The sequence below is a fragment of the Corvus brachyrhynchos genome, unplaced genomic scaffold, assembly GCF_000691975.1.
Source record: "Corvus brachyrhynchos isolate BGI_N302 unplaced genomic scaffold, ASM69197v1 scaffold83, whole genome shotgun sequence".
Classification (NCBI taxonomy): Eukaryota; Metazoa; Chordata; class Aves; order Passeriformes; family Corvidae; genus Corvus; species Corvus brachyrhynchos.
In genome coordinates, this window is record NW_008238464.1 from 8,146,602 (window position 1) to 8,172,083 (window position 25,482).

Genomic DNA, 25,482 nt, shown 5'->3' on the forward strand with positions numbered 1-25,482 from the left:
TACCTGTTTGTCCACTTTCTCCTTTGCTTCCTGGTGGAGCAGGTACTCCAGGCTGCCCCTGTGGTCCTGGATAGCCTGTTTAGAGGACATACAGATTGTAATCTGTTTATATTTAACACCTGGGCACAAAGGAAAATAACAGAACTATCTAACTGTATCCCATCAGGTTCTATTTCCTTAATTTAAGCAGGAAGCAAATGTTTAGCTCCTCAGCAGACTTACTCAGTACTCCTGCTCCTGCTCTCAGGCTGGCATAGCTGTCTGCAGCAGTGGCAGAGGAATTAGAGCACGAAGCTCCCACAAAATTCAGTGTTATCTCAAGCAAGATTTCAGCAGAAATAAGGTGCCTGCTGAGATACAGCCTTCAATGAGCTATTCCTTCACCAGTAAATACCCCACTTCACTAGGTGCCTCCTTGCTTCATCCTAAATTATCCAAGTAGCTAGAGAGAAATCAGAGAGCATCAAGTACCTGACTCAGAGCCAAGGACTTACTGTTCTGTGTATCTTAGTGCTTCAGTTGAACATCTGGAACTAGATAAGTGTTGCTGCCTGTTCTGAGCTTCCCCTCCCCCTCCCAAAGACACTTGCTTCTGCCATGTACTCCGAGCTCCTTTGTTCCAAGCGCGGGCAAACCCAAATGTAACTCAGGCTCTTTAGCAGTGTCTGATTGGCCGCTCACCCCGGGTCCGCCCCCAGTCCTCCCCTTTCCCCTTCTCCTAATAAAAGATGGTCAAGGGGAGGCTCCACTCTCTCTCAGCTCAGCTACTTTCCTGTGAACATCTCTTGTTGTCTGTCTCATTTGAAAGCTTCTAACTGCAGGAAATTGAGCGAGCAGGGAGCTATAGTTCTCCCTCTTTGCTTCTGCTGATTTGCTTTGCAGCTGATACAGGTACCGATTTTAGAGCTACTAAAGTGCTGGATTGCCCGTGCTACCTCTCTAGGCTGCTCGAGGCTTTCTAAGGCATTAAACCACTAGCCTAGCCGGTAAAAAGCTGAAAGATACCTTCCACAGAGAAGTACTTCATGCTGTCTTGGGAATTATGGGAACAGCTTCTTTTTCTAGAATTGCATATTGCCTGAAGCTAAACCTGGCAGGTTTCTCTTCAGTTACCTCTGCTGCTTACAAGGCATTTGGACCTTGTTTCTGAGGAGGGAGTGACTTACTAACTAGGGTTTTGAGTGGGGCATCTCTTGTGCTGCCTTTTGAAGCTGGGTCACATGAGGATACAAATGCAAGATGTATGTGGCAAAGTAAGAGTGAGCCACACTTGTCTCACCATTTTGGCTGGGGCATGGTGTTCCTGTTTCCACTCCCCTGACTGCTTGGAGAGTTGGAACCACTATACAGAGTCAGGCCAACTAACATTGTCTTTTAACTTGGAAGCCTAGGTATTTTGCTGGTTTTCAGCTGGTTTGCCTAAGTTTTTGCTGAGTTTACATAAAAATTTCCTTCCATCATATAAAGATGTTAGTGGAACAGCTGCTAAAAGCTCTTCAGAGTGGCACCACAGTTTGAAATGACTGTGCACTCCAATAAGCAACAGGTATTTTTAAGAGGGAAGAGCTAATGCTTTCCAATGAAATTTAGCTTGCATGGTCATTTCACATAGGAGGTTTTTGTAAATTATTAACACAATATTTAATAGACTTACAAGTCTGCCACAGACCTCAGATTTTAGAGTAGTAGATTAGCATAATACTTCTGAAAGTTGTTAAGAGAATTCTGGATTATTTAATGTTATTTGCATGAAATTCAAATCCTTTCATCAGGACAACCTGGAGGAACTGCCTTTTGCTTTCAAGAGGTCTGTCTCTGTTATCTGATGTACCATTAGTTCCATCCAACAATTTCAGTGTTGTGTTTAATAGGGCTACTTTACTGAATCAATTCAGAAATAACAGTGACTGCTGTTGCATGAATTACCTGGCACTCCATCTAGACCTGGGGAACCTTTATCACCAGGATATCCTGATATATTTGAAATCCCAGGAGGCCCTGGAAATCCTTCCTGCCCAGGAATACCAAAGGGTCCTGGGACTCCTGAAAGGAAGAGAAGAAATAATCAGTACTGCAAGAAAAAAAATGCACAATTGCAATTAAAAGGACTCACCTTAGACTAAGAAGTGGGATTTTCAAAATAGAAAACACCTGCAATTCCTACTGATTTTTATTTTTTCAGATGTTACTGTGGAAGGTTTTTTTTAAAGAATTTTAAAATACTAGTTCTCTGCCAAAGCTCTCTGGGTAGCTAATTACATCTCACTGTGTAGAATACTAATAATCTCGTGTTTGCCAGGTAAAATATTTCAAGATAGGAAGTACTCAAAATACCCTAGGTATACTGAAGCAGGCAGGAAAGCAGCTTTGTTCTTCTGTGCCTGCAGAGTCAGGGCTCACACTTAGCATTTTCTGGGGTCAGTTAAAACCAAAAGTTTAAATCCAAGAAGTTCTCTACAGATGAAAACTTGTTAAATGGCCAAAAATCTGCCCTACCAATAACAGATTATTTTTTAAAGTATATTGAAGTTGTCAGGAAGTCGACCTTCTGTTTATAATTGTGACAAATATCCATGGATGAGGTAAGCTGCTTTTTCTAATGCTTGATAATAAATCTCTGAGTAGTGTTTGAGATGGCACAGCGTGTTAGTAACAATAAAGTGTAACACAAAAGAATAGGAATGAGCCATTGAACCACGCAGGCAAAGGCAGTAAGGTTTTATATCTCTGTCAATCCTTAATCCTTTTAGAGCCAAAATGTTGGAAAAATATAAAAAACAAACCCACAAAACCCCTGTAATTTGTTCATAACATCAGTCTGGTGGCTTCTTGATGGATGAAAACCAGGTGGTGACCCATCCTGAGATGAGCACAGCCTGTTACAGCATGGGGGGTTGGACCTTACTCTGCACGAGGGGTGATGGCACCAGCAAAGCACCGTGTATGGGAACAGAGCCCCCGAGGTGTCAGCAGGACCATCACACTTTGACAAACAGTGAGGCTTTCAGGAGAAAGGTAAATATGGACAGGCTTGCAAAAAAAGAGAGAGAGGTCATGCATTTGTGTAACTGGAGCTTCATTAAAAATGTTTGGGGAGCTGATGGCTGAGAGTAGCCTCTGGCATTTGCAGCTTGCTGGGCCCAGTGGGTGCTACAAGATGTTGCTACCATGGGGAAGGACTCAGGCTGTCCAGCACTGGGGAATACACACTGCTGTTTCTGAGCAGGGGCTGGCTGAGCTGCAGCACAAACTCCAAACAGTGACCTTCCTGACTTCGGGAGTTCTCCTACACAACTATGCACTTCGTGACCTCTCTAACACCCACAGATGAAACAAATAACAGATGGATCCCATTCTCTGGAATACAAACCTGGAACACCTCTGTCTCCCTTCTGGCCCGGAGGTCCTCGGCCACCTTCTACTCTGCTTGGCTCTCCTGCTTCTCCTTTGTCACCCACTGTGCCTGGGAAACCTGCAGAGCCATACCCATCTGGACCTGTTGAGAGTTGTTCAGAACAAGAAGGAAAGCTGAAATGTTTCTGCATATAACAATGCATGCTAAAGTACATGTATAGAGCATGTGGATTTACAAAATACATGAGTCTGTAATGGCTCATTGAAAAAAAGGCTCATGATGAGAAAAAAGACCTTGAGGTTTTAACTTTATCAGAGGAAAGAAGTTATAATTTGAAGTTGTGTTCTAATCCACCTGTGGGGTAGCACATGGTGTACGAAGTTGTTTGCCAGAGCCCACAATAATGAAGCACATTCCAAAGCTTTTGAGGACACAGTTAAGAAAGTTGCATTACAAAGACCTCACTAACAAAACTTGAAGCCAACACAATGTTGTGCCTGTGAACAGGCAGAGTAACAGCCTCACTTACCTGGTGATCCTGGTAAGCCCTTAGTGCCTGGTAAACCATGCAGTCCACTGATTCCTCTTAAGCCAGGCTGGCCTGTTTTAAAATGACAGTCATGATTATCATAATAGTTTCTATGAGTCTATATATATTCCTGGGCCAAAAAAAAAAAAAAAAAGCTTGAATAAATGCTATTCTGTGTTAAAATACGGTGTATTATCTGAAAATTAATTAATTACCATAAGTTTATTATGAAATACACCACACCATAGTTTGTGATTGGCAAATTTTGTAATTATCTGATAAACTCATTACTCCAGAGACAGTTTTTAAATATCTCTGATCCATCTGGTAGCATGCCATTAGTTCCAGCCTTGCTTCCATAGTTTTATTAGTACTTATTTAGTTTTCCAAAATCCTCAAGCCAAGACAATTATGACATAATTGTAGACTCTAAATGTGGTTATAATAAAGCTGTCTTCAGGAGCAATTCACTCTGTCTCATTTAAAAAACCCCAACAAAACCCTAATGAAATGTCTAACAGCTACTGTTACTATTGTTACAGGTAAAATTTATTCCATCTATTTGTACCTGTCAAAGTGGTGAATATGATGTTAAAGCTAGACAATGGCCACAGCTCTGGAGGATTATTCAATCTCAGAAAAATAAGTGTCTGTCTGTCTCTCTTCACTGTCTAAAAAAGCAGTCTTCAAAACTGTATTAGCTGAGTTTTGATGCACATTCAGATAGAAGAATCTTACTAAAAGCAGGGTGATTTCTGGCTATAAGGTAGAAAAAACCTGCTAGCTTAATATATTAAGGAATTAAGTGGCAACCATTGAGATTCTGTATCCTATGATATAAACAGCTTCATTTTAAACTATCACCTGCATTTTGATAGCACAATTCTGTCTAAGCCGTAAGGAATTTATTCTTGAAACTCGATACTGAATCAGTTAACAGTTTTTGGTGATGATGTAGGACAAATATGTTGCTTGCTATCTAATGCCACATTCTAATATTCTCATATTGTATATCATTACCCTTACTGCATATTTAATAATTTTTTATTGTTTTTTCTTCCTAGCTGTCATGAAAAATGAATATGTTTCCTGAAAACTGCTTTCCTAGTTGAAGAGGTCATCAACAGTTAAAATGAGCTGAGAAGACACCAGAAGCCATAAATCGGAAAGCAACCACATGTGTCTTTGTTAATACACCTGGACTTTGTGAGGAATAAATGTTTTAGCAGGGGAAACTCTGCCACTCTGAACTGCAAAAACCCCCTTTCTTCTTCACCCCAAAGGAACATTTGCAAGTGTTCAGACAGAAATGATTGAATAGCTGAAACTGTACAAATACCTGCTTGTCCTGGTAAGCCAGGCCAGCCGGGAGTTCCCTTTTCACCTGGAAATCCAGGTGTCCCAGGGCTTCCTTGCTGCCCTGGGGGGCCAACCAGTCCTGGCAAACCTGTGTGGCAACAACGGATCATTGGTCATGAGCATCCTTAAAACCAACAGCCCAAAACACCAACTTGTGCTACTTTCATTCCCCCAGGCAGCAAACTGAAGACTTTCCCTTCCTAATGTCATTGTATGACACTGCACTGCTCATCCAAGTGCAAGAAAACTAAAGAGAGCACAGGTAGGAGAGACAAACTCATTACAAACTTCAGGTTTCTGACAACCTCAGAAAAGACAGTGGGCTCCTCCTATTAAAATGATAATTTGACTTCTATTGCCAGTTACAATAAGTGATTTCATTGCTGTGCATGTTACTTTCCCCTTCTGCTGCACCTGTTTTGCCTTTCTGACTGAGAAGCTCATCAGACAAGAACTGTTTCCCAGTGAGGCACCTATCAAAACTCTTCCACTTTTGCCTGGAGTTTCTAAGCCCTCTAATAAGGAGAAATGTGGAACAACTGTTCTGAAAGAGCCTTTCCATGATCCTCCTGCAACAAGACATGTTCTTAAGTCCTGAGTGTATGATCTGGCCTCAGCTGAACCTGACTTGGATTCTCTTGTACAGCTGGCCAATGAGCCTGGCTCGAAGGCTCTGTAACTGTGTCCTGGGGGATACTGACTTCATTTATGGCAGAAAAGGTCATTGAAAAGCCCACTCCTTGTAGTACTGAGACAACACTAGAATACCTGAGTATGCCAGCAATACAACACTTTGACTGGACACGTGGTTGCTATAAAGAAGCAAAAACTGGTATGAAGCAGAGTTAGGTTTCTGCAATTTTCTCTTAACTTCTGCTGTGAGTTCCACATCCTTGTCACTGCTCTTCACCAACTTACAGAATGATGAACATATTAAAAAACATAATGACTTTCTTTTGATGGAAAGAGTATTTTTCTTTTTCCTCTTAAACAATGTTATTCTTTGAAGTGTTAAAAAGAATATTTTACCTTCCGGTCCCACAGAGCCAGGGACACCCTGTGTGCCCTTGAGGCCTTCAATGCCAGGGAAACCAGGATCACCACCTTCTCCTTTTGACCCCACACCTCCTCTTATACCTGGAAAACCACAAAACCAGTACCTTATTTTAATAATATCTATACAACCCTAAGCAAACAAGCATAAAGTGAACTTGGCTACTGTATGGGTCCTGGACTTGCCACATAAAGACATTCTTCTAGTCAGGGTGCTTACGTAATCTGGGAGCATGAACAGTCGTCTGGCCAAATGATCACTGAACTTGTTTTTAAAAGTACTCCCCAAATTATGTGGAATATGACACTGATGTTCAAGTGGACTGCATGTGCAGGGAAATTTTAATACATTACCTAACAACTCAATCCAAAATCTATGAGACTTTGCTATCCCATCTTCTATAATCATGGCCTGATAATGCTCCTTTGGTCATCAATAGCAAAAAAAAAATATAAAAATGTTTACTAGAGTTGCATGTGATGATGTTTACTGCTATAATGGTATTTTCAGTTGAAGAGGCAAATGTAGCGCATATTTATTTCAATAAAGAAAAGATGAACCTCTCCTGGAGCTGTCATGAGAGCACACATTCAAGAGCCCATACAAAACTCCCCCTCCCTTCCTCTGGGAACTTTAATATGTGAAAGAAATACATCCAAAGAGCAACTGTGAAATTAATACCTGTTAAGCCTGGCACACCAACTTAAAAAAGTATCTCCCCGATCACCTATTTCAAATAAAAATGAACACGAGTGATAAGGCTTTAATTTAAACAGTACTTCCTGTTGTTTTGAGGAATTGCAACTTGAGGCAAAATTCAACAATTATCTTTCTAGAATAAAAGAGGAGTAAATTAAAGAAAGCAAAAAAAGTCTATAGAACAGCCTCCCTCCTTGCCACAGATGGATTTATCCATGGACAGCACATGTGGCATGAAATTAACAGTATTAACCTTTTTACAGCCTCCCACATCTACAATATCATTCTGTAAGACTGTGGAAAGACTCTTTGAGATTGAAGATCCACTGAGACCTGTGGTGATCTGTTTACTCACTGCTTTTCTTATCCCATATTGTTCCACCACCCCGCTTTCCCCTGCCCCTAGCCCTGGCCCCTCCCTCGGGCTCTCCCTATTGGTTCCTGTACCCCAACTCCGCCCATGTACCGCCCATGAGCCCCTGACAAAACCCCCCCTGCGCCGGGATCACGAGGTCTCTCTGTTTCTGGGGATTGCAGGGACGAGGTGTAACCATTAAAGGTCCTCTGAAACCCTTATGGAGGGACCCTTCTCGCCTCCTTTGCTGTCACTGTGTTGTAGAGCTGAGAGCTGCTGGAGCAAGAGTGCGGAGCCGTCCGAAATGGACTACGAGGGGGCAAAATGGTCACACTGCCCTAAACACTCCGCTGAGCTCCCAGGGAAAGCTGCAGCTTGCTAAATGAAACTTAGCACTGCAACAGAGACCCCTCAGATCTTAATGTCACGTATTTGATGGGTGATGAATACGGAGGGTGCTCAGATAAGAGAACAAACTCACCTATTTCTCCATGTGAGCCAGGAGTACCAAAATGGCCTGAAATTCCTGGAATGCCTTTTTCTCCCTATTGTATGATTGAAAACAGGCATCAGTTAGTGAGGATGAGCATTTAGTCAACCTTCCAAGCAGCTGGTTTTGGAAATATTTTAAAAAGGCTATTAAATTTCCCATTTTTGAGTTTCTTTAGTACTTTATAGAGTGATTTGGCAGCAGTCAGTTAATCTAAATCAGTACCAACCAAGGGAGAAGTTATGTTTGCAAAGGCTTAAGTCTGAAATTGAGGACATCTTATTGTGCATATAAAGTAGTGAGTCCTTGTGCTGGTTTTGGCTGGGGCAGATTTAATTTTCTTCATGGTAGCCAGTACAGGACTGTTTTGTGCTGGATTTGTGCTGGAAACACTGTTGATAACACAGGGATGTTTTCATTCCTACTGAAATGCGCTTCCACAGTGTCGAGACATTTTTTGCTTGTCACCCCACGCTGCCAGTGAGCAGCCTGGGGGTGAGCAAGGATTTGGGAGGGGACACAGCTGGGACAGCTGATCCCAACTGACCCAAGGGATATCCCACACCATATGGCCTCATGCTCAGCATATAAGGCAGGCGGGACAATAGGCTGGGGGGTAACAGTGCTTGGGCATTGGCTGGGCATCAGCCAGTTGGTGGTGGGCAATTGTTTTCATTTCTATCACTTGTCTTTCTTGGGTTTTATTAATCTATCATTATTATATTCCTTTTTATTATTATTATTATTATTATTATTATTATTATTTATTGTTATGATAGTTTATTTCAATTAGAAAACTGTTCTTATTCACTTTTCACCTTTTTGAGTTCTCTCACTTTAACCCTTCCAATTCTCTTCTCCCCATCCTGCTGGGGATGTTTGAGGGACCAAGTGATAGGGTAGGGCTTAGTTTCTGGCTGAGATTAAACCGTAACAGTCCTGCAGTCCTTGGTTAAAAAAAATTTTACTGAAACCTAAAGGCAAAGAGAACCTAAGAAAGGAATATAGTTTTTGTCTCTCTTAAATAAATTATGTCTGTGAGTCTACTGTCAGGCCTTTTCTAAGCATTTATTTCTTTCAGTGTAACTTATTTTGCAGCTGAAGTGAATCACAGTGAATTACCCTCTAGAAGCTAAGGTTCTTAGGCTCTTTTACTGTTAAGTAAGTGACAGTGAGTAACTTTTGGCAGTGATACCATCAAGTTCTGGGAGAAAAAGAAAAGTAAACCCAACATTGAGAATAATTTTTACCAGCAGCTGCAGCAACAGAACCAAGGAGCTAGAAGGAACCATCTGGGTCCTCATTGGCAAAAAGTTGGCACATGAAATTTGGATGTCTCACAATGAGAAAATAAATGACTCTGCTTAATTAATGTTGGAGGGAGCAAGCAAAAATATTTGATCTATTTATTCAATGCTTATGGCATTTTTATCTTTGCACTGCCGTTGTTCAGCAAAATTTCAAGGGGTGAATGCCACTTGCTGAGAAGCTGAATGCCAGCACAGGGGCACCAACATTCCCTCATGTGTGTGAACTTACTCGGACTCCTGTGGTGCCAGGGAAGCCTCTGATGCCAGGAGAGCCAGCAGGACCAGGATACCCTTTCAGACCTGTCAGCCCTTTTGCGCCGATGTCTCCTTTCACACCAGCCACGTAGCTGGGATGCCCAGGGGACCCTGGGGTTCCTGTCTTTCCAGGAAGGCCTGGCATTCCCTTGCTACCTGCAGGCAGGGAAGAAGAAATGTAAGTAAGGAAAGACTGACACGCAGTTGCTTGTGTGTAAGAAGTTTTCCTGCTAATGGCCGTCTCGAAACATGGCACCACAGTGTGCTGTACAAGTCCACACACACCCACCCCCCACCCCTCAGAGCGTTCCTTGGGGGTGACTCCGTGAAATGCAGCCAGGAGCTCAGCTTCTGCTGTCAGAGACCTTGCTAGGGAGGCTGAAGCACAGTGGTAAAATGAGCAGGGAATATTTAATATGGTAGCTGAGAACAAGCACTGGCTGATAATCCTGAATGTGCTTGCCTTGTTTTATTGTGACCACTGACCTTTTAAGCCAAAGAATCCCTTCGTGCCCCTTTCTCCAACATCTCCTTTTTCACCTTTGACTTCCATCATCATGCTGGGCATGAGCTTTGGAGGTTCTCCTGGGGGGCCTTGATCCCCACGGTCACCTAAAGGGTAAAAAATCCAACCGTGTTACAAAATGTTAGTCAGCAGCACTGTTGGGAAAAGTGAACAGAAGAGCGAATTAGGAAAAAGGAATGTCCTTGCACAAGCTACAGAAAATCCACCTTCATGAAAAGTAACCTGTGTCAATATAACATGGCAGTGCAAGAGTCACAGTTAAGAAAACATGAAAACAGAGCTAAACTTTTGTACATACAATCCCGGGAGCTGGACCCAGACTCGCCTGTGATAGATAATTTATCTCTCAACAGATCAGTTAGGAATCAAGTGTTTATAAAAAACCCCAAAATCATGGTTTATAAAAAACCCTGACAAGCACACAGAAGAAAGCACAGAAAAGTAGTTAATTTCTATTAAAAGGGAATTCTCAGTCAAAAAGCCTTGGGCAAAAGAAAGTGTTTGGATTTGTTATCTGTTATAGTGTTCACTTTATCAATAAGTATCAGTGATATCAGTAAATAATGTCTTGAAGAAGGGACCCATATAGACTGTATGACTGTATTTAGTTCTTTGTGGGGTGCAGAGACAGGCCAGTAACCCAGACTTGTCCCCTGTGATTATGCATTGTCTTATATTTCTTTGCCAAGAAGCATATTTGCACTTCTCTTCACAGGGGCTGCTTTCACACTTGGCTTTTGCTGAGACTGATGCTGGGATCACTGTTCTGCAATCTCTGAATTGCAGATACTTTTTAAAAAAAATACCAATCTCAGGGTGCCTAGAAAGAACATTTTGGCCTTGTGGCAAAGCATTTATTTAAAGATAATTGTGTGCAATAAAAAGAGGACTGAGTTACAGTTTTCATTTCACCAACGATAATACCAGCTGAATGTTTGTGATTTTTAACTACTTAAACTACTTAATTGTCTGGTTTTCTGAATATTTCACTGTCTTTACAGTGCAACTGGAGAAAAATCCAAGTATTCTCCCCCAAACATCCTATGCTTCCTGGGAAAAAGCTCTCTTGACTTCTGCACATGTCCAGAGGTACCACTGTCTGAGCTCAGATGAGTAATAAGATGTCTGTCTCCAGCCTTAAGTATGTAAAGAACTAACCTCTCCCTGAGTCTAAAATCCAGGCCTCTTGGCCAGAGGCCCATGTGTGAAATAGGTGGAGGAATGTCTGAGCTAAATTTACCATGTGAAAAATGTGTCTTCTTTGTCTTTGTGTCCTTGTAAAATAGTTCTGCAGACGTGAAGAGCAAACACACTGGTACCACCCATAAGCAAATACCTTTGAAGCCATGGGCACCCTGTGAGCCTTTATCTCCCCGAGCCCCGACTGGGCCAAATTCTCCTTTGACTCCCTTGATGCCTGGTCTTCCTTTTAGGCCTGTCATGCCTTTGAAACCATCAATGCCAGATGAACCTTTCGAGCCTTTAAAGAAAGAAGGGGAAGAGAACTGTTATTTCACTCTGATTTCTGCAAACTAAATAAATATGAACCAGCAACACATGACAAAATTGTATGAAAACTTCAGTGCAGCAGTACCTATTTTTTGGGTGCCTTAATGTCTACAGAAATCTTTAGGTCTGGAGCAGGCACCCAAGCTCTCTGAGAGGTAGTAGAGCTCCTGAGGTAGTGTACTCTCAGGAGTACACTAACCCGCCTCAACTGGCCAAGAGGAGATGTTGTGGGGATGACCAGAACTTACTGTATTCTTCTGACAGACCAGTACAACCCCTCTCCTAGAGATAAGCTTGAGATAGGTACCTAGTTCCACATAAGGTTTTTAGTCAGCCTGTTCCACATGTAGAGATATGAGTCTAGGACTGGCTGGCCCTTTCTCACCAAAAATTCCCCTACTCCTCTTTTCTAAACAAGAGAATGCTGTTTTACATGGGTAAAGCTAACAAACAGATCTTAATTTCTCTCAAATGAGAGCTGATCAGTACTCCAGAGCTAGTCTTGTCCTGTCTTTCCAACTGATGAAATTGCAGCATGCATTTTTAAGCATGCTTTGTGCTCAATTTGGCTTCACATGGAGTTGAACACTGTTGAAACTCCCCATGTGGTGTAGGCAATGTGCATTACACATATGTATTTTCTCATTGCTGGCAGGTGAGGATCTCACCTTCTCAACATAACATTAGTATCCTAAAGTCACCATTGAGGTCTTGTGTTTGGCATTGCTCAGTCCACAGCTCCCAGCTTTAAAAAGCTTTAAAGCCAAGGTTTGGGGAAACATCTCTTAAATTTTACTGAGGACCAGTGGGACTAGGATGAGGGTAAGACTTTTAGAGAGAAAATAGTAAATACTGTATCTTTTTTTAAAATGAGAAATAAAGCACCCATTGCTCTTCTAAATAGGGCTGCATATCATGAGCTACCACTGTGCCAAGTACATCAGAGGGGAAAACGGGCAGTGATTTTGGAATATATTAGGCACATTATCCTAATTCTACTGTTTTAAATAGAGGGAGACCAGCAGAGAATATGTCTGGCTCACCTCAGCACAGAACAGCTTTAATCAATTACTGTTTTCAAAGCAGCAGTCCAGAGCTCACCTTTATCTCCTGGAAAGCCATCCATTCCACTTATGCCAGGGGGACCAGTCACGCCACGTATACCTGGTAATCCTGTGAGACCCATGTCACCTTTGTCACCAGACAGACCCTTCAGGCCCACAGGGCCAGGAAAACCTTGCTCACCATCTTCTCCCCTAGCACCAGGTGGACCTGTCATGTAAACGTGAGAACAGGGAGAGTAAAAAAGGTTTGGACATAGATGATGATTCATACAAGGTAGCTCAAGAGGGAGAAAACTGCTGTCCTACCAGCTTCATATTGAAGGAGGGAAATCAGGATTTTTTTCATCAAAGAATTGCAGAAATGGCTGCAAAGATAAAGCAGCTCATCAGTGTGAACCAGCCTCGCTATCAGTTTGGTTCCACACCCACTCCCAATAGGACTTTTCCCTCCTCTTTAATTTAAGAATTAAGCCCCTTTTCCATAAGACTACCCCCATTTGGTGGCTCCCTTTTCCCAGTCTGCAGCAGCAAGCTCTGACCTGACTTGGTAAGTGGCTATAGAAAGAAAAGCAGCAGCTCTGCCTGTGAAGAAATTTCATCCCCAAGCTTAATTTTCTGCTGCCACAGAGGACTGGCAAAAGGAATGACACAGTGATGCCTTAAGAGGCCTCCTAGACACAGAGACTAGACAGGAGTAAGGAAATAAGGTAGGTATTTATTTGAAAGGCCTTCAAAGGTACCCCCTGGGGAGCCAGAGGCTGCTGCCCAGAAGGACCCCCACATTGATAAACAGACAACAGTTTTCCCAGTCTGCAGCAGCAAGCTCTGACCTGACTTGGTAAGTGGCTATAGAAAGAAAAGCAGCAGCTCTGCCTGTGAAGAAATTTCATCCCCAAGCTTAATTTTCTGCTGCCACAGAGGACTGGCAAAAGGAATGACACAGTGATGCCTTAAGAGGCCTCCTAGACACAGAGACTAGACAGGAGTAAGGAAATAAGGTAGGTATTTATTTGAAAGTCCTTCAAAGGTACCCCCTGGGGAGCCAGAGGCTGCTGCCAAGATGGACCCCAAGATGGACAACAGGTCACGAGTTCTTCACACTTTTATAGGTTTGGTTCATTTGCATATAAGGGTTAATTCTCCAATTAAAGCTTCAGCTAATGATGTAATTCCCCTCAGCTTACCCCCCCTTTAGAGGCTTTTTGGTTTATACTTTTTGGCCTAGGACAGTCTAGGTGTCCTTGGAGAGCAGGCCCAGGGAGGCTTTGTTATGTCTACCTAGCACGAGAGAGCAAAAGTTAACAGGCTACAAGAAACTTTCAGAGTTACACACTAGGCAGTACAGAATTTGAAAAATATAAAAGTTAAAACCTAAGGCATCAACAGGACCGTGTTACTTCCTCACCAAGAGGTCCTTGAGAGCCAGGCCCACCATCTGGCCCACGGTTTCCTGGTGGACCTGGGAATCCATGTGTTCCCGGTGTTCCTGGTAATCCCATCAAACCAGGGAGACCTTGTGGCCCTGGATCTCCTTTGGGTCCTGGCAAACCTGGGCTACCATCCGCTCCTAAAAGACCAAAATCATGCATTAGTGAGCATCATATCTAGAGAGCTTGTCTTTATATATCTCTTCTCTGTACACCCTAGTCTTCCAGGGTGTGTTTTTCCTTTGAAAATTCAGTGAGAACAGCAAAAACAAATTAAAGGACTGGTCTTTAGATTTAAAATAATTGACGTTACCAGCAATGATCTCAGTATTTGTGTCAGAAAGGTTGATTGACTCTTTCAAATGAATGGTAATGATTTGGCACCATGTAGATATAGATAGAGCAGGTCTCTTTCAATTTTAATCCCAATAATTCTGTAATTCCTGAGCTCTCTGTCACATATATCTTAGTAAGAACTGAATCAAGCAGCTGACTGAACCACTGAAATAATGCTATGTATCTTTTCTAAAATGTTATAGGCAGGAAAAGCAACATTTAAGGCAGATGGTGGGATCTGTAGTGTTGTTTAGAAATTTTCATGTAAGGTCGTTACAAGGCATTGATTTGTAAGACCAATACAAATTCCTAAGCAAAAAGGCCCTGATTCTACATGACTTACTGCACTGGGTGAAAATTTATGTCTCTACCATGTAAGGGCAAAGAGGGTGTTAAGTTTTAAAAGATAATGCCTGCTTTTCATTCAGCTTGGAGAAGCAGCAGCATCCAAGTAGTACATGGCATTTAAAATCCAGGTCAAGCGGATCTGCTTCTCTTTATTCAGGTTTTACATCAGTGTAGGTCCATTGGCTTGACTGTAGTTAAATGAGCTTTATAATTGTGGTCACTTAAAGTGGGTTTTCTCAACAACAGCATACAGGCTTTAGTTTGCTATTCTGAGTGAAGTGGCAAAGGTGGCATAAAGGAATCCCTAGCCATTTCATGTAAAATTAAGAAAGTTCATACTCATACAAAAATTCACGTGCCATTTGGAGCCATTCTCTCAGAACTGTAAAATAAATTAAGAACAGACAAACTAGTAATGCTTTTTATTTTTGCTGTATTTTTTACTACTGAAAGCTTAGTTCTACAGAAATGCTTACAAAGAGAGTGGAAAGTCACACCAAATTTTTTGTTTTCAAATGAAATTGGATTTCTTCCCCTTTTCAGAGGTGTTAGTGATATTTTCTGCCTTTTCTCAAACCTGTGAAGTGCCACAGAGCTGCTTTAATCCCTTTCCTTCACTCTGGGGCTCTACTGCAGGTGAAACCAGCTCTCCTCACTTCAAATAACTCTGGGAAGACAACGCTCTTCTTTATTTATTTTCATCAAAAGTCATGAGAAGGCTATCCAAAACTAGTTCCTGTGATAAACCTTGCTTCGAGCTAGTCATACAATTACTGCTCCTCTCTCAGTTCCATACAGGGGAAGGGAGTAATCAGCAGTCCTAATTTAATTATGTGTCCAAATGCTATTGAAACTCTGTAGCAGGGTATGCTAAATTCCCACATGTGCTTTTGAAAGTCCTTCACAGAGTTCAGAGAGTGAAAAAGTCAGATTTTGTAGAGAAACTCTGTTTTCTGCAGGGATTTTAGAGTGTTTTTTATGGTCTGTGAAATAAACTAAAATGAACACCTTGAAGTTGTGAATCAGTATATAATGCTATCTTTTTCTTATTCGTGCGTGCCCAAAGACTGACAAGGTAAAATAGCTTATTAGCAGTTACCTAACTCTATGTCCTCTTAGTTAAAATTTACAAATTTGGCACTACTGCAATGTGCTGATCAGCAAAGCCATGCAGTATCCAGACATCTTTTGGTGTGGGAAAAAATTGCTGTATGTACTATTGCTATATGTAAGTGAAAAGTCAGGATAATAGCGATATCACCATTCCCTTAACTACAGTGAAAAAAAAATAGCAGTACATCTGAAAGCGACAAAGATGAGCAAAATCCAGTTCTCTGGTATCCTACCGTAGTTGATTTCATGTAGAGCAGTGTGAAGGAGAGCTAAACGTAAGCATTGGATCTCCAGAAAGTGTTCAGAGGAGCCAGGCAGATTGGCAACAGCTGACACAGAAGTGGAAAGAATGGGAGATCATCCGGCACTGGGAATGGATAGTGGGGTCATCAGTACCTCTGATGCATCCTAACCTGCTCTCTTACTACTCTCACATCCCTACAATTTGGCTGCATTTGTATCACACTCTTAAATATTTCTTTATTTGAAGGAGTGTTTACCTCTAGTTCCTGGTATGCCTTGATCTCCTGGTGCACCTTTCAACCCTGGGAAGCCGGGGAGGCCAACATCCCCTCGGGAACCTGCTGCTGCTCCAAACACGTCACCAGGAAGGCCCTTCGGTCCTGGTGCTCCTGGAGCTCCGGATTTCCCTGTAAGGCCTGGGTGCCCCTGCAGTCCAGGTAGACCATTTGGGCCTCTGTCTCCTCTGGGTCCAGTAAAACCTATAAATAAAATAGGGACTAGGCATCACAGGGTTCACTACAAATGCTGGAGTTCAAATCCTACATATACCAACATGATGCCCCCGTTACCACAAATGACAAGGCTTCTTGTGGACTGGAAAACTGGACCTGGACTGAAAATGAAGCCCAAGCACTAGTGAAAGATAGCATGGAAAACTGCAGAGAATTGGTCTCTGTGGCCTGGGAGCCATGTGGGAGCCCTAATTTAGCAATTAGAGCACTCTGTAGAGCTTAGCAGGGGAGATAGAGGTTCATGGTCCTGCCCTATGCTGCACAGAGCCATGTTTTATGATCCATCCCTTGCCTGTTGACCAGGATACGCATCAGCTTTTCTTCTGCTTTCTCTGTTGCTACTACAGATGCTGTAGATGAGTCTAGAGAATACTATCAGGCCATGTGCTGCCTGAGGGCAAAGCAGTACCTGGCACTGGATTTGGGAAAGTTTGCAGCACTTCAGAATCTATGGGGATTTAGGACTTTGAAATCAGGTAACACAAAAAAATTTCCAGAGAGCTCATAAATTAAGTTGCATCAATGGCTTTTGTATTGGGGTACAGAAAAAACCCCAAACAACTCAGTACCCATTTCTCTGACCAAATAAACTACCACAGGGAAGTGGTAGTTTCTGGAGGTAATTCCTGTAATTCTTGCTGGACTGACTGAAGATTTGTGAACATATAGACCCTCTGCAGCTTATATGTGTGTGCCATTGCATGGATCACATGTGCAGTGGCACACACGCAGGCTCATCTGACTTGCTATGTACAAACAGACATCTGCCTTGATGTGCCTTGAATTGGTGTGCCTTGAACTGATGTGTCTTGGACATCCTGGAACCTCTGGAATGATACAGAAGCTCTGGGATTTAAAAAATCTGCACCTATTACAGACTAGCACAAAATCTGACAGGCACTGAACACTTGCAAACACTCTGGGAACAGAGCTGCCAATGTGCATGGTGAGTATCTAGTACTCCACCTTTGATACGTCCAGTATCATTTATACTGATATTGAAAAAAATTGAATGGAATAATACTATTATTTTCTTCCTTTCTGCATCATCATTATGAGTATAATGCACTTGGAATCTGACCTATCTTATTGAATTTCTTTATGACAATTTAATGAATTTTTACTGTCACATTTATAATTTTGCACAATAAAGCAGATTTTAAAAGGTTGGCATCTATGAAATTTTTCATCATTATGGAAGTTGCAGGAAATACTTCCAGATTTGAAAAGTAGCAGTTTTGTCTGATGGCTTATTGATTCAATGTAGAAGGGAAGGTAAGTGAAAATGTACCTGGAATCAAGTAGTTGTGTTTCAGTGACTGCAGTAAAAAGGTCAAAAGTATGTAAAGAATGACTAATTATTTCAAGATACCTGGAGGACCTGGAAATCCTTCCCGACCTGGATCACCTCGTGTACCATTTAGCCCTGGGAAGCCCATTGGACCTGGATCACCTGGGAATCCTCTTGCACCTTTTGCACCTAAATTATATAAAAGGAAGTAAGAAAGTGTGATCTGAACAAACAAAACAGAAATGTGCATATAATGTAAAAAAAGGTAGTAGTAAATACCACCATGATATGTTTCTGGATGCAAAGATGAAACTTCAAAAAAAAAATTAATGGGGCTATACAGTAGCTCTTTAGAAGTATCCAAGATCCCAAAACATGGACCAAAAATGTAGGTTAAGTGCTTTTACAAACATGGACTAACCTGAATTTAAGACCAATGATATGGAGACTACTAGGTTGAAGATAATTAGTTTCACAGACTTTTGGAGTCTTTCAATATTTTGTAAATTAAGGATTTTAGATTAAGGTCAAAAGGCAGTATCAAAAAAGAATGTTCACAGAAATGGGCACAGATGAGATGCTGTAGGAGGAAAAAAATTTTCCCTTCCCTGCTAAACTGATCACAGAACAAGAACAGACTGGTTTAGATAACCAAGGAGCAGAAATGTAAGGCTAAAGGTTAGATCTAATAACCCCAAAAATGAATACAAATTAACTAGCCTTATTACTATTTTTGTAACATTACAGGTCTAGAGATTCCCTCGTAAAAGAAAGGATGCGCCCTGAAAAAGTGTTCTTCTGGCAACGACCTCTTGTTCATACTGATTTTTCTCCTGACAGCAAAAACGGTACCTTACTTCCTTGTGATACATTATTTGACACTTCAGTAAGGGCAAATATTACTGTTTTTTAACATCTCAAAACCTACAAGCATTTTGTAGGATTCCTTTATCATGTTTCAAAAATTATATATTTTTTTCAGTGCAAGTTTTTTTACATGAGTCTCATTAGTTCACTGTATTCCAAGTGAACCAAGAGTTTTTGTAAAGTTCTTTGAAAATAATTCCTTTGGAATGCTTTGTTTCCCTACCCTCTCCAGCACTCTGAACTTTCTAAGTTCCCAGCTCAGGCTTGAAGGTCAACAACATGCTTTAACATTTAAAATGTTGCTGCTTAGCATCACCATTAATTACAACTCATTTATTCATTACTGAAAGCAAGTTTCCCTAACTATGACGAACCAAGGAAACTTGGTTTGTCACTTGGATTTTAATACTTTTTTCCACTTTAGTTTTCCGAATTTCCATTATTTAACCATGATTATTTGTAATTTTAACTATCATTTGTGAAGGGGAGAAGGAAACATTTAGAAATATGAGAAATAAGGTGCACATAACCAGCCAATGCAGTGTGCATAACATTTCACAGTGCTGTGAAGGAATATTTTTCTCTCCCTTATATGACAAATAACTTCTCAGGAAGAAATCAAAAGGAAAATCTTAGGCTTTCAGATCTCAACGAAAAACTCCAATGTGCCTCTTACCTGAATGGCATCTTGGTCTTTTTTCCCATCTGCAATAACTGACTTTCATTAATTCTGTTCAGTATAGCACTAATTAAAAAGCCATGTGAGAGAAAGAAGGTGCAGAGGGAGAATACAACCACTGCTTACCACATATTTCAGTAACTCATTATGTGATGTTAGTTGGTGATGACGTTGTGCCAAACAGCAGCGAGAAAAATGCTTTTATTTTGGGCCAATGTTTAGTTTGCAAATGTTTTAGCTGTATGTTTGAGACAGAAAACAGCTTAAACATTTTATTCAACAGCAATCGTGTAGGTCTTGAGACTCCTGAATAACCAAGATGAAACTCAGGGTGGGCTGTGCATGTTGCCAGGAATTTCAAAGGAACACAAGGACATCAGGGTGGGAGACTATAAAGACAACTCCTTTCTCGATACACTGTGGTCATTAGCACCTAGGACACCAAGAGACTTTATTGTCTGCAGTGGAGCTCCATGCTGGCTGAAGAGAAGGTGGGAAATCTTGTGGACAAACCACATCACTCTAAGCAGACAATGAAAACGGTGTAAAGAAGGTGTGGGTGCTTTTGTGTCAGTCTGGACAATGTGAGTAGAAATGATTCTCCAGACAACTCAGTTGACACAGCTATGGCAAAAAGAAGCTGTGAAAATGTGTCCTTTCCCTCCCAGGCTTCCAGTTCCAGAACTGCCTCAGGTTGAAATGCAGCTACGAACAGAGCTCTGCACTGGGCTCTGCAAGGGGCCTTTCCCAGGTTTTGGAGAGAGAGGATGAAAACCAAGTCTTAAAATAACTAAAACACGTAAGCTAACAAAGACAGAGAAAGATCTGTTAAAGAGCTAACCAAGAATACAAAATGTAAAACACAAGAAAACAGCATCACTTGTGTTACAGCAGTCTTACAGCTGGGAGTTAAATCTGACTGTACTCACTGGAAGAAAAACCATCAAGCTCATGTGAATGAAGGAACGAACAAATCATCATACTCAGAAAAAAATTACAAATATTGCAAGGAAAACAAGAAGCATTGATCCTAGCAACAAACTTAGGCATTAGGACTAAGGAAACACAGGTAATCTTTCAACAGACATAAAATTTTCCCTTTTAAGATCCATTAGTCTTTGATAAGTCAATCAGTCAATCCATGTATGCCATAATAAACCCTGTGCTGAAAAAAAAAAAAGCTTGACCTTAAAATTTATACTCCAGATCTCTAACCTTGGCTAAAGCACAGCAGCACAGGAACAGACGCATCAAGAATTTTACATTTCCCAAAATGTGAAGGACCCAGCTATGGTTTTTGTCAGTGTCGTTACAGCTGGTAATGAGAAGGACTTACTGAAAAACAGTTTTATTGCTTAGGCTAGGAGTACATAAGTTTATGGAAACTATAAGCGCTGGTCAGACATTCCCTCTTCAAGGTCAGTCATTATGACCACTCACCACACCTTGCCCATTTCTCAATTCCATCTCACACAGTCCCTCAGGCTCTGTCCTCACCTCCTCTTCCTCTTGGAAGGAGGTGGGGAACCCTCAGTCCTGGGGAGGCCCAGGATGACCAGATGGCCCCTCTGGGCTAGGGGGGACCAGCTCTGCAAGGAAGGTGTACGTGGCTACAGACAGCACAGCCGTGTTGTGTCAGACAGCCTGGCCCATGACACTGAGCCATGTCACAGACTTTAGGCTCACACTTGCTGAAGGCGCTCCATATGTCACTTGAGGAGGAACAGTAAGAAGGATGTGTCACAGTCCTCCATTGAAGCCTTTTATCACCCTGCTCTCAGAGGACAGGATTTGCCTTGTGAGGTGTCCAGTCAGTTCTGAGAAACCTCAGTACAGTCTCTACCAATAAACCTCTGTATACTCTTACTGACTTGCATGTGGAGAATAGCAAATGGGCTGTCCTTGCTGCCTTCTGTTCCATGGCTGACATTCATAGGCAAAGGCAGGCTTAGTTCAGGAATGGTGAAGTCACCTGGGCTGCACACTGCTTAGGTCTCTCTGGCAGGGCTAGGTTAATGCTGTCTTCCAATGAAATTTCTAAAACTCACTGTCTGCTAAGGCTCAGTTTTAATTGATATGGCAAGATACCCCTCAAATACAGTGTATGTGGGAAACAGGTGAAGGCAGAACATTACCTGTGGCTCCTGGCAGTCCTGGCTTGCCTTGGGATCCCTTTGGTGGCCTTACACAGCCTGCACCTGCAAACAAAAACCAAAGTTAGTCACACTATACGTGCTCCTATGCTGCCTCTCAATGTCTCTGTGCCTGTGGTTGAGACAATTTCATTAAAACAGGTGAAGGAAATTAACAACCAAACTCCTAATTTGAAAAGAAATTTTATTCTTCATTGAAAAAAAATTGGCCACGGGTGGCATTTTCAGGGGAGCACTCAAGCTGATCTCCACCCCAAGAGCTTCTCTTCTATTTTCCAGGGGCTATGGTCGCTGGTCCAGTTGGACCAGCATGGGAAGGGTAGTCCAGCCTCATGGATGACTGTATTTTTCAGAATAAGAGAAAAACTTTGTTTCCCTCTGGCCGATTTATACCCTTGAAGAAAGCAAGTCAATTTTTGTAAAAATCTAAGTGTTTTTTCTTTTGTGTCAAATTGCACTGAAAATCTTCATTCAAAGTTCTTCTTTAAAAAAAGTTGCTAAAATTTTCTTGGGCACCTATTTTCTGGTACTGTTTTTATAGATTGCACAGTAATCATTATTTTGTTACAATAAGCACTCAGGAGTGATGAAATAAAGAATCTCTGAATTGTAGAGCTAGAAGTGCAGTAATTTTAGAAAATGTTCGATTTGATTAATTTACTTTAGAGCTATATGGAGTATATGCATGGTTATTTGTTACCTAAAGTTCAAAGAGTTTACAGCTAAGAGCATCCAAAGCAGTCATCAGAAAGAAAGTATCAACCCATAAAAGCATCATAAAGCTAAAAAGATATTCAAGCCATTTGTATGTACAGTACCCGACCATATTGGCTCACTTCCATCTCCTCTAGGAAAGTCTTCAATGACCTGCCCACAGTCTGTGAGCAAAGAATTAGAAAACACAGTTATTATCTAAAGAAGAAAAATTGCAAAAAGACAAAAATGTTCTCAATTCTAACCAAAATGCCTATAAAAACAACAGATAATGTATTCCCTCATGTATTATGCATGCATACAACACAAATTATTTGCTGTAACATACCAAAACACTCTATCCACACATTGATTAGATCCAGGCTTAAAACCTATCCTGTCCAAGTTACGAGGCTGTGTGTCCCATGCACTGTGTAAGGTTGACATGTGCTTGCTTTAGCTTGAGTATTCTGCCAGGCTTCTCGAAGTCAAGGAATAAGACTCTGAGCCTGACCTCTTCTGAATGTAGCCCTAGCATTCCTATGCTTGCAAAGGACTTGAAAAGCTGCAGAGATACTATGAGGAGCTCTGAAGGGTGGATACATGATTTTCTATGGTCAATTAAAAGATTATGTTGGATGGGAAAGATCAGAGAAAACCACCTCTGGGATTTCCAATGGCAGGACATTGCTCCATTGCCTCCAACTGCTTGAAACCTGAAAAATGTTATTTGCTGGCACTAACACATTAATTCATGCTATTTCAATACCTGACATGAAACTACTGGGACTTCTGACGTATCTCCTTCTTTAAGATTTCTGGTCAATACCAGCATTTCCTTTTTCCCCATGGAACCCCACCAAGCTCTCCCTTTTCAACAGTGTGCTGTATAAATGCTGCACATATCTCTGTGCTGATCTTCCACGGCTCTGAAGTAAGACAGTTGTGTCTCTTACCTAGTTGGCCAGGCTCTCCTGGCAGACCAGGCAGACCTGGTGGTCCTGGGCTTCCATCTTGTCCTTGTTCACCTGGAGGACCCTGGAACCCTTTTGGACCAGGAAATCCTTCACCTGGCAGGCCTGCTTCTCCTGGAAAGCCCTTTGGGCCTAATTCACCTGGGTAACCAGGATCACCGGGGAAACCTCTTATAGCATCACCCTGCAGGAAGTGAACAGAGGTGGTCACTCCTGACTTTGCTGAGAAAAAACTGCAATTCAAACAGTTCAACTACTCTCATGAATAACATCTTATAGGCAGTAATTTCTCAAGTGTTGCATCCCAGCTCTTTAAATCAACATTGAAAATAAAGTATTTTTAAAATAACCTGACTTTAATGTAGACCACATGGCAGTAAGGGCATGACAGAAGTGCTCCTCGAGGGAACATTCCTCTAAAAATATTGGCCCATAAAAAGCACTTGGGTAATATGAATCAGTGTTGTGGAGGGACTCCTGGCCCTTTCTGAAAAGCTCTAAGTCGATTTGGGGAGACCAAATGCATTGCTAGAGATGTTCTTTTGCGGCTGAGAAAAGCTGACATTAAAATGCACCCAAAAAGGCAGATTTTTTTCTCTGTCTGCACCCCTAGTGACATTTCTACACTACTGAATCAACATCTTACAAACATCATTAGAGAATACTTTTCTATCTTCAAAAGAAATATAAAGTGCCATCTTCACTGGTAGTAAAAGTACTGTGGTCTAGAGTGCCTGATAGAGCTCTTGCCCATCTTCAAATATGATATATGAGCATCCCAGTGGTTCAAAACATCAATTTATGATGGGCCACATGAATTTTTCTTTCAAGGTATTTAATTTTGCTTATAGAAGAAAGCTAGAAAATGAACAAAGACTACATGTCTAATTTCTAGATAGCTACGGTTAGTTAGGTGAGTTGCTATCAAGCAAGATGATGATACAATGTACATTTTAGGATAGAAAATTGTAGTAAATTTTGCTTTTCTTTAAAACAGATGTACCAAAGCTATTGAAGTTCAGTCACAAAGAATCTCAGACCATACAAGAAGGAGTCACTAATAAACCATTAATTACCACAAACTAATCAGTAATCAAAAGCTGGCCTAAATGAGTTATACACTACTATTTGTTGTTTAAGTAAAATGGAAATAAAAGTGAAAGATTGTTCTAAAAGCCCTGAGAGTAAACCTGATGCTTTATTTATCAACAACCAGCAAACCCAGCCTAGTTGTGCATCATTATCTGTGAGAGAAGGACAGGCTATAACCCCTCACAACCCCTCAGAATTAAGTGCATTAGTAGTATTAGGTGTGGTGTATTTGCTGTATTCTTTGCTTACCGGAAGGCCAGGCTGTCCTGGTAAACCATCTAATCCATCTCTGCCTGGGAAACCATCTTCACCTCTGATTCCAGGAAGCCCAGGATCTCCTCGGATTCCTTTGGTGCCTAAAGAAGACCTTCCATTGTGAGATCCATCTCTCATTAGTAGTATAAATAATAGGAAAATACAGGTGATAAGAATTTTCACTCTACCTTTCGTAGTTATGTGTAAAGAGTCTCCCTTTTCTCCTTTCCGTCCAGGAAATCCAGCTGGACCCGAAAATCCCTGGTGTTACATACATTGAAAAAACCCAAAACAAACCAGAACTGTTTAAGAAATAAGTACCAAGATTTGCATTTCTACTGTCCTGCTTAAAAAAAAGCCTCCTTAGATTTTACTGCTTTCCTGTTACTTTCCTTGAAGGATTTCCTCTTCAGCAATCCCATTCTTGTGCAGTACCTTTATTAATATGTTCTAACTAGGACCAAGGTCTCTATGGCATGGTAGGGGAGCTTCTGCATGAGGGACACCTGTGGCTTTCAAGAGCTAGTGTCCTGCAGGTGACTTCTGCTGCAGAACTGCACTGGAGAAAACATGGTGAGTTGCTTAGTGTTAACCACTAGAGAAAAAGCCCTAAGCAACTCTTTGCCACCTTGGAAAAAACCTTAGGGTTCTACTGACATGCAATTCCTCCTGTGCACCACTCCCAAAGAGGACAACCTCACAGCTGGCAGTGAACTGTGGTTCACAGCACCGTTCTGGGGCTGAAAAGTAGCACTACCTTCATTTACCAGACAAGAACTTGGGCACAGAGCGATTAAGTGACCTGCCCCAAATCAAAGACCTGTGGGTAGTTTTTGGTTAGAAGGGAGGGCTGGAGGTCTCTGGCCCAACCCAGCACTTAGAGCAGGTTGCTCAGGGCCTTGCCTAGCCATGCACTGAAAACCTCCAAGGAAGGAAACTTTCTCTCTTGCAAAGACAAACTGTGGTGAAGCTAAAGGGCAGTCTCTGGCATTCC

The 25,482-nt window shown here is 41.6% G+C and overlaps 1 protein-coding gene across 1 annotated transcript in view; it reads right to left on the reverse strand.

Annotated features, from left to right (window-relative positions):
• The window catches only part of COL4A2 (collagen type IV alpha 2 chain), a 145,489-nt gene that overhangs the window by 8,177 nt on the left and 111,830 nt on the right, over positions 1 to 25,482 (reverse strand). Inside the window, 21 exon segments of the mRNA XM_017736980.1 lie at positions 4 to 75; positions 1,927 to 2,043; positions 3,371 to 3,496; positions 3,885 to 3,956; positions 5,224 to 5,331; positions 6,273 to 6,380; positions 6,979 to 7,003; positions 7,005 to 7,024; positions 7,833 to 7,896; positions 9,381 to 9,562; positions 9,893 to 10,018; positions 11,269 to 11,412; positions 12,543 to 12,713; positions 13,911 to 14,072; positions 16,230 to 16,451; positions 17,857 to 17,964; positions 21,457 to 21,519; positions 22,293 to 22,352; positions 23,124 to 23,325; positions 24,483 to 24,589; positions 24,677 to 24,749. Of these exon segments, the coding sequence (XP_017592469.1) occupies positions 4 to 75; positions 1,927 to 2,043; positions 3,371 to 3,496; positions 3,885 to 3,956; positions 5,224 to 5,331; positions 6,273 to 6,380; positions 6,979 to 7,003; positions 7,005 to 7,024; positions 7,833 to 7,896; positions 9,381 to 9,562; positions 9,893 to 10,018; positions 11,269 to 11,412; positions 12,543 to 12,713; positions 13,911 to 14,072; positions 16,230 to 16,451; positions 17,857 to 17,964; positions 21,457 to 21,519; positions 22,293 to 22,352; positions 23,124 to 23,325; positions 24,483 to 24,589; positions 24,677 to 24,749 (2,332 nt within the window).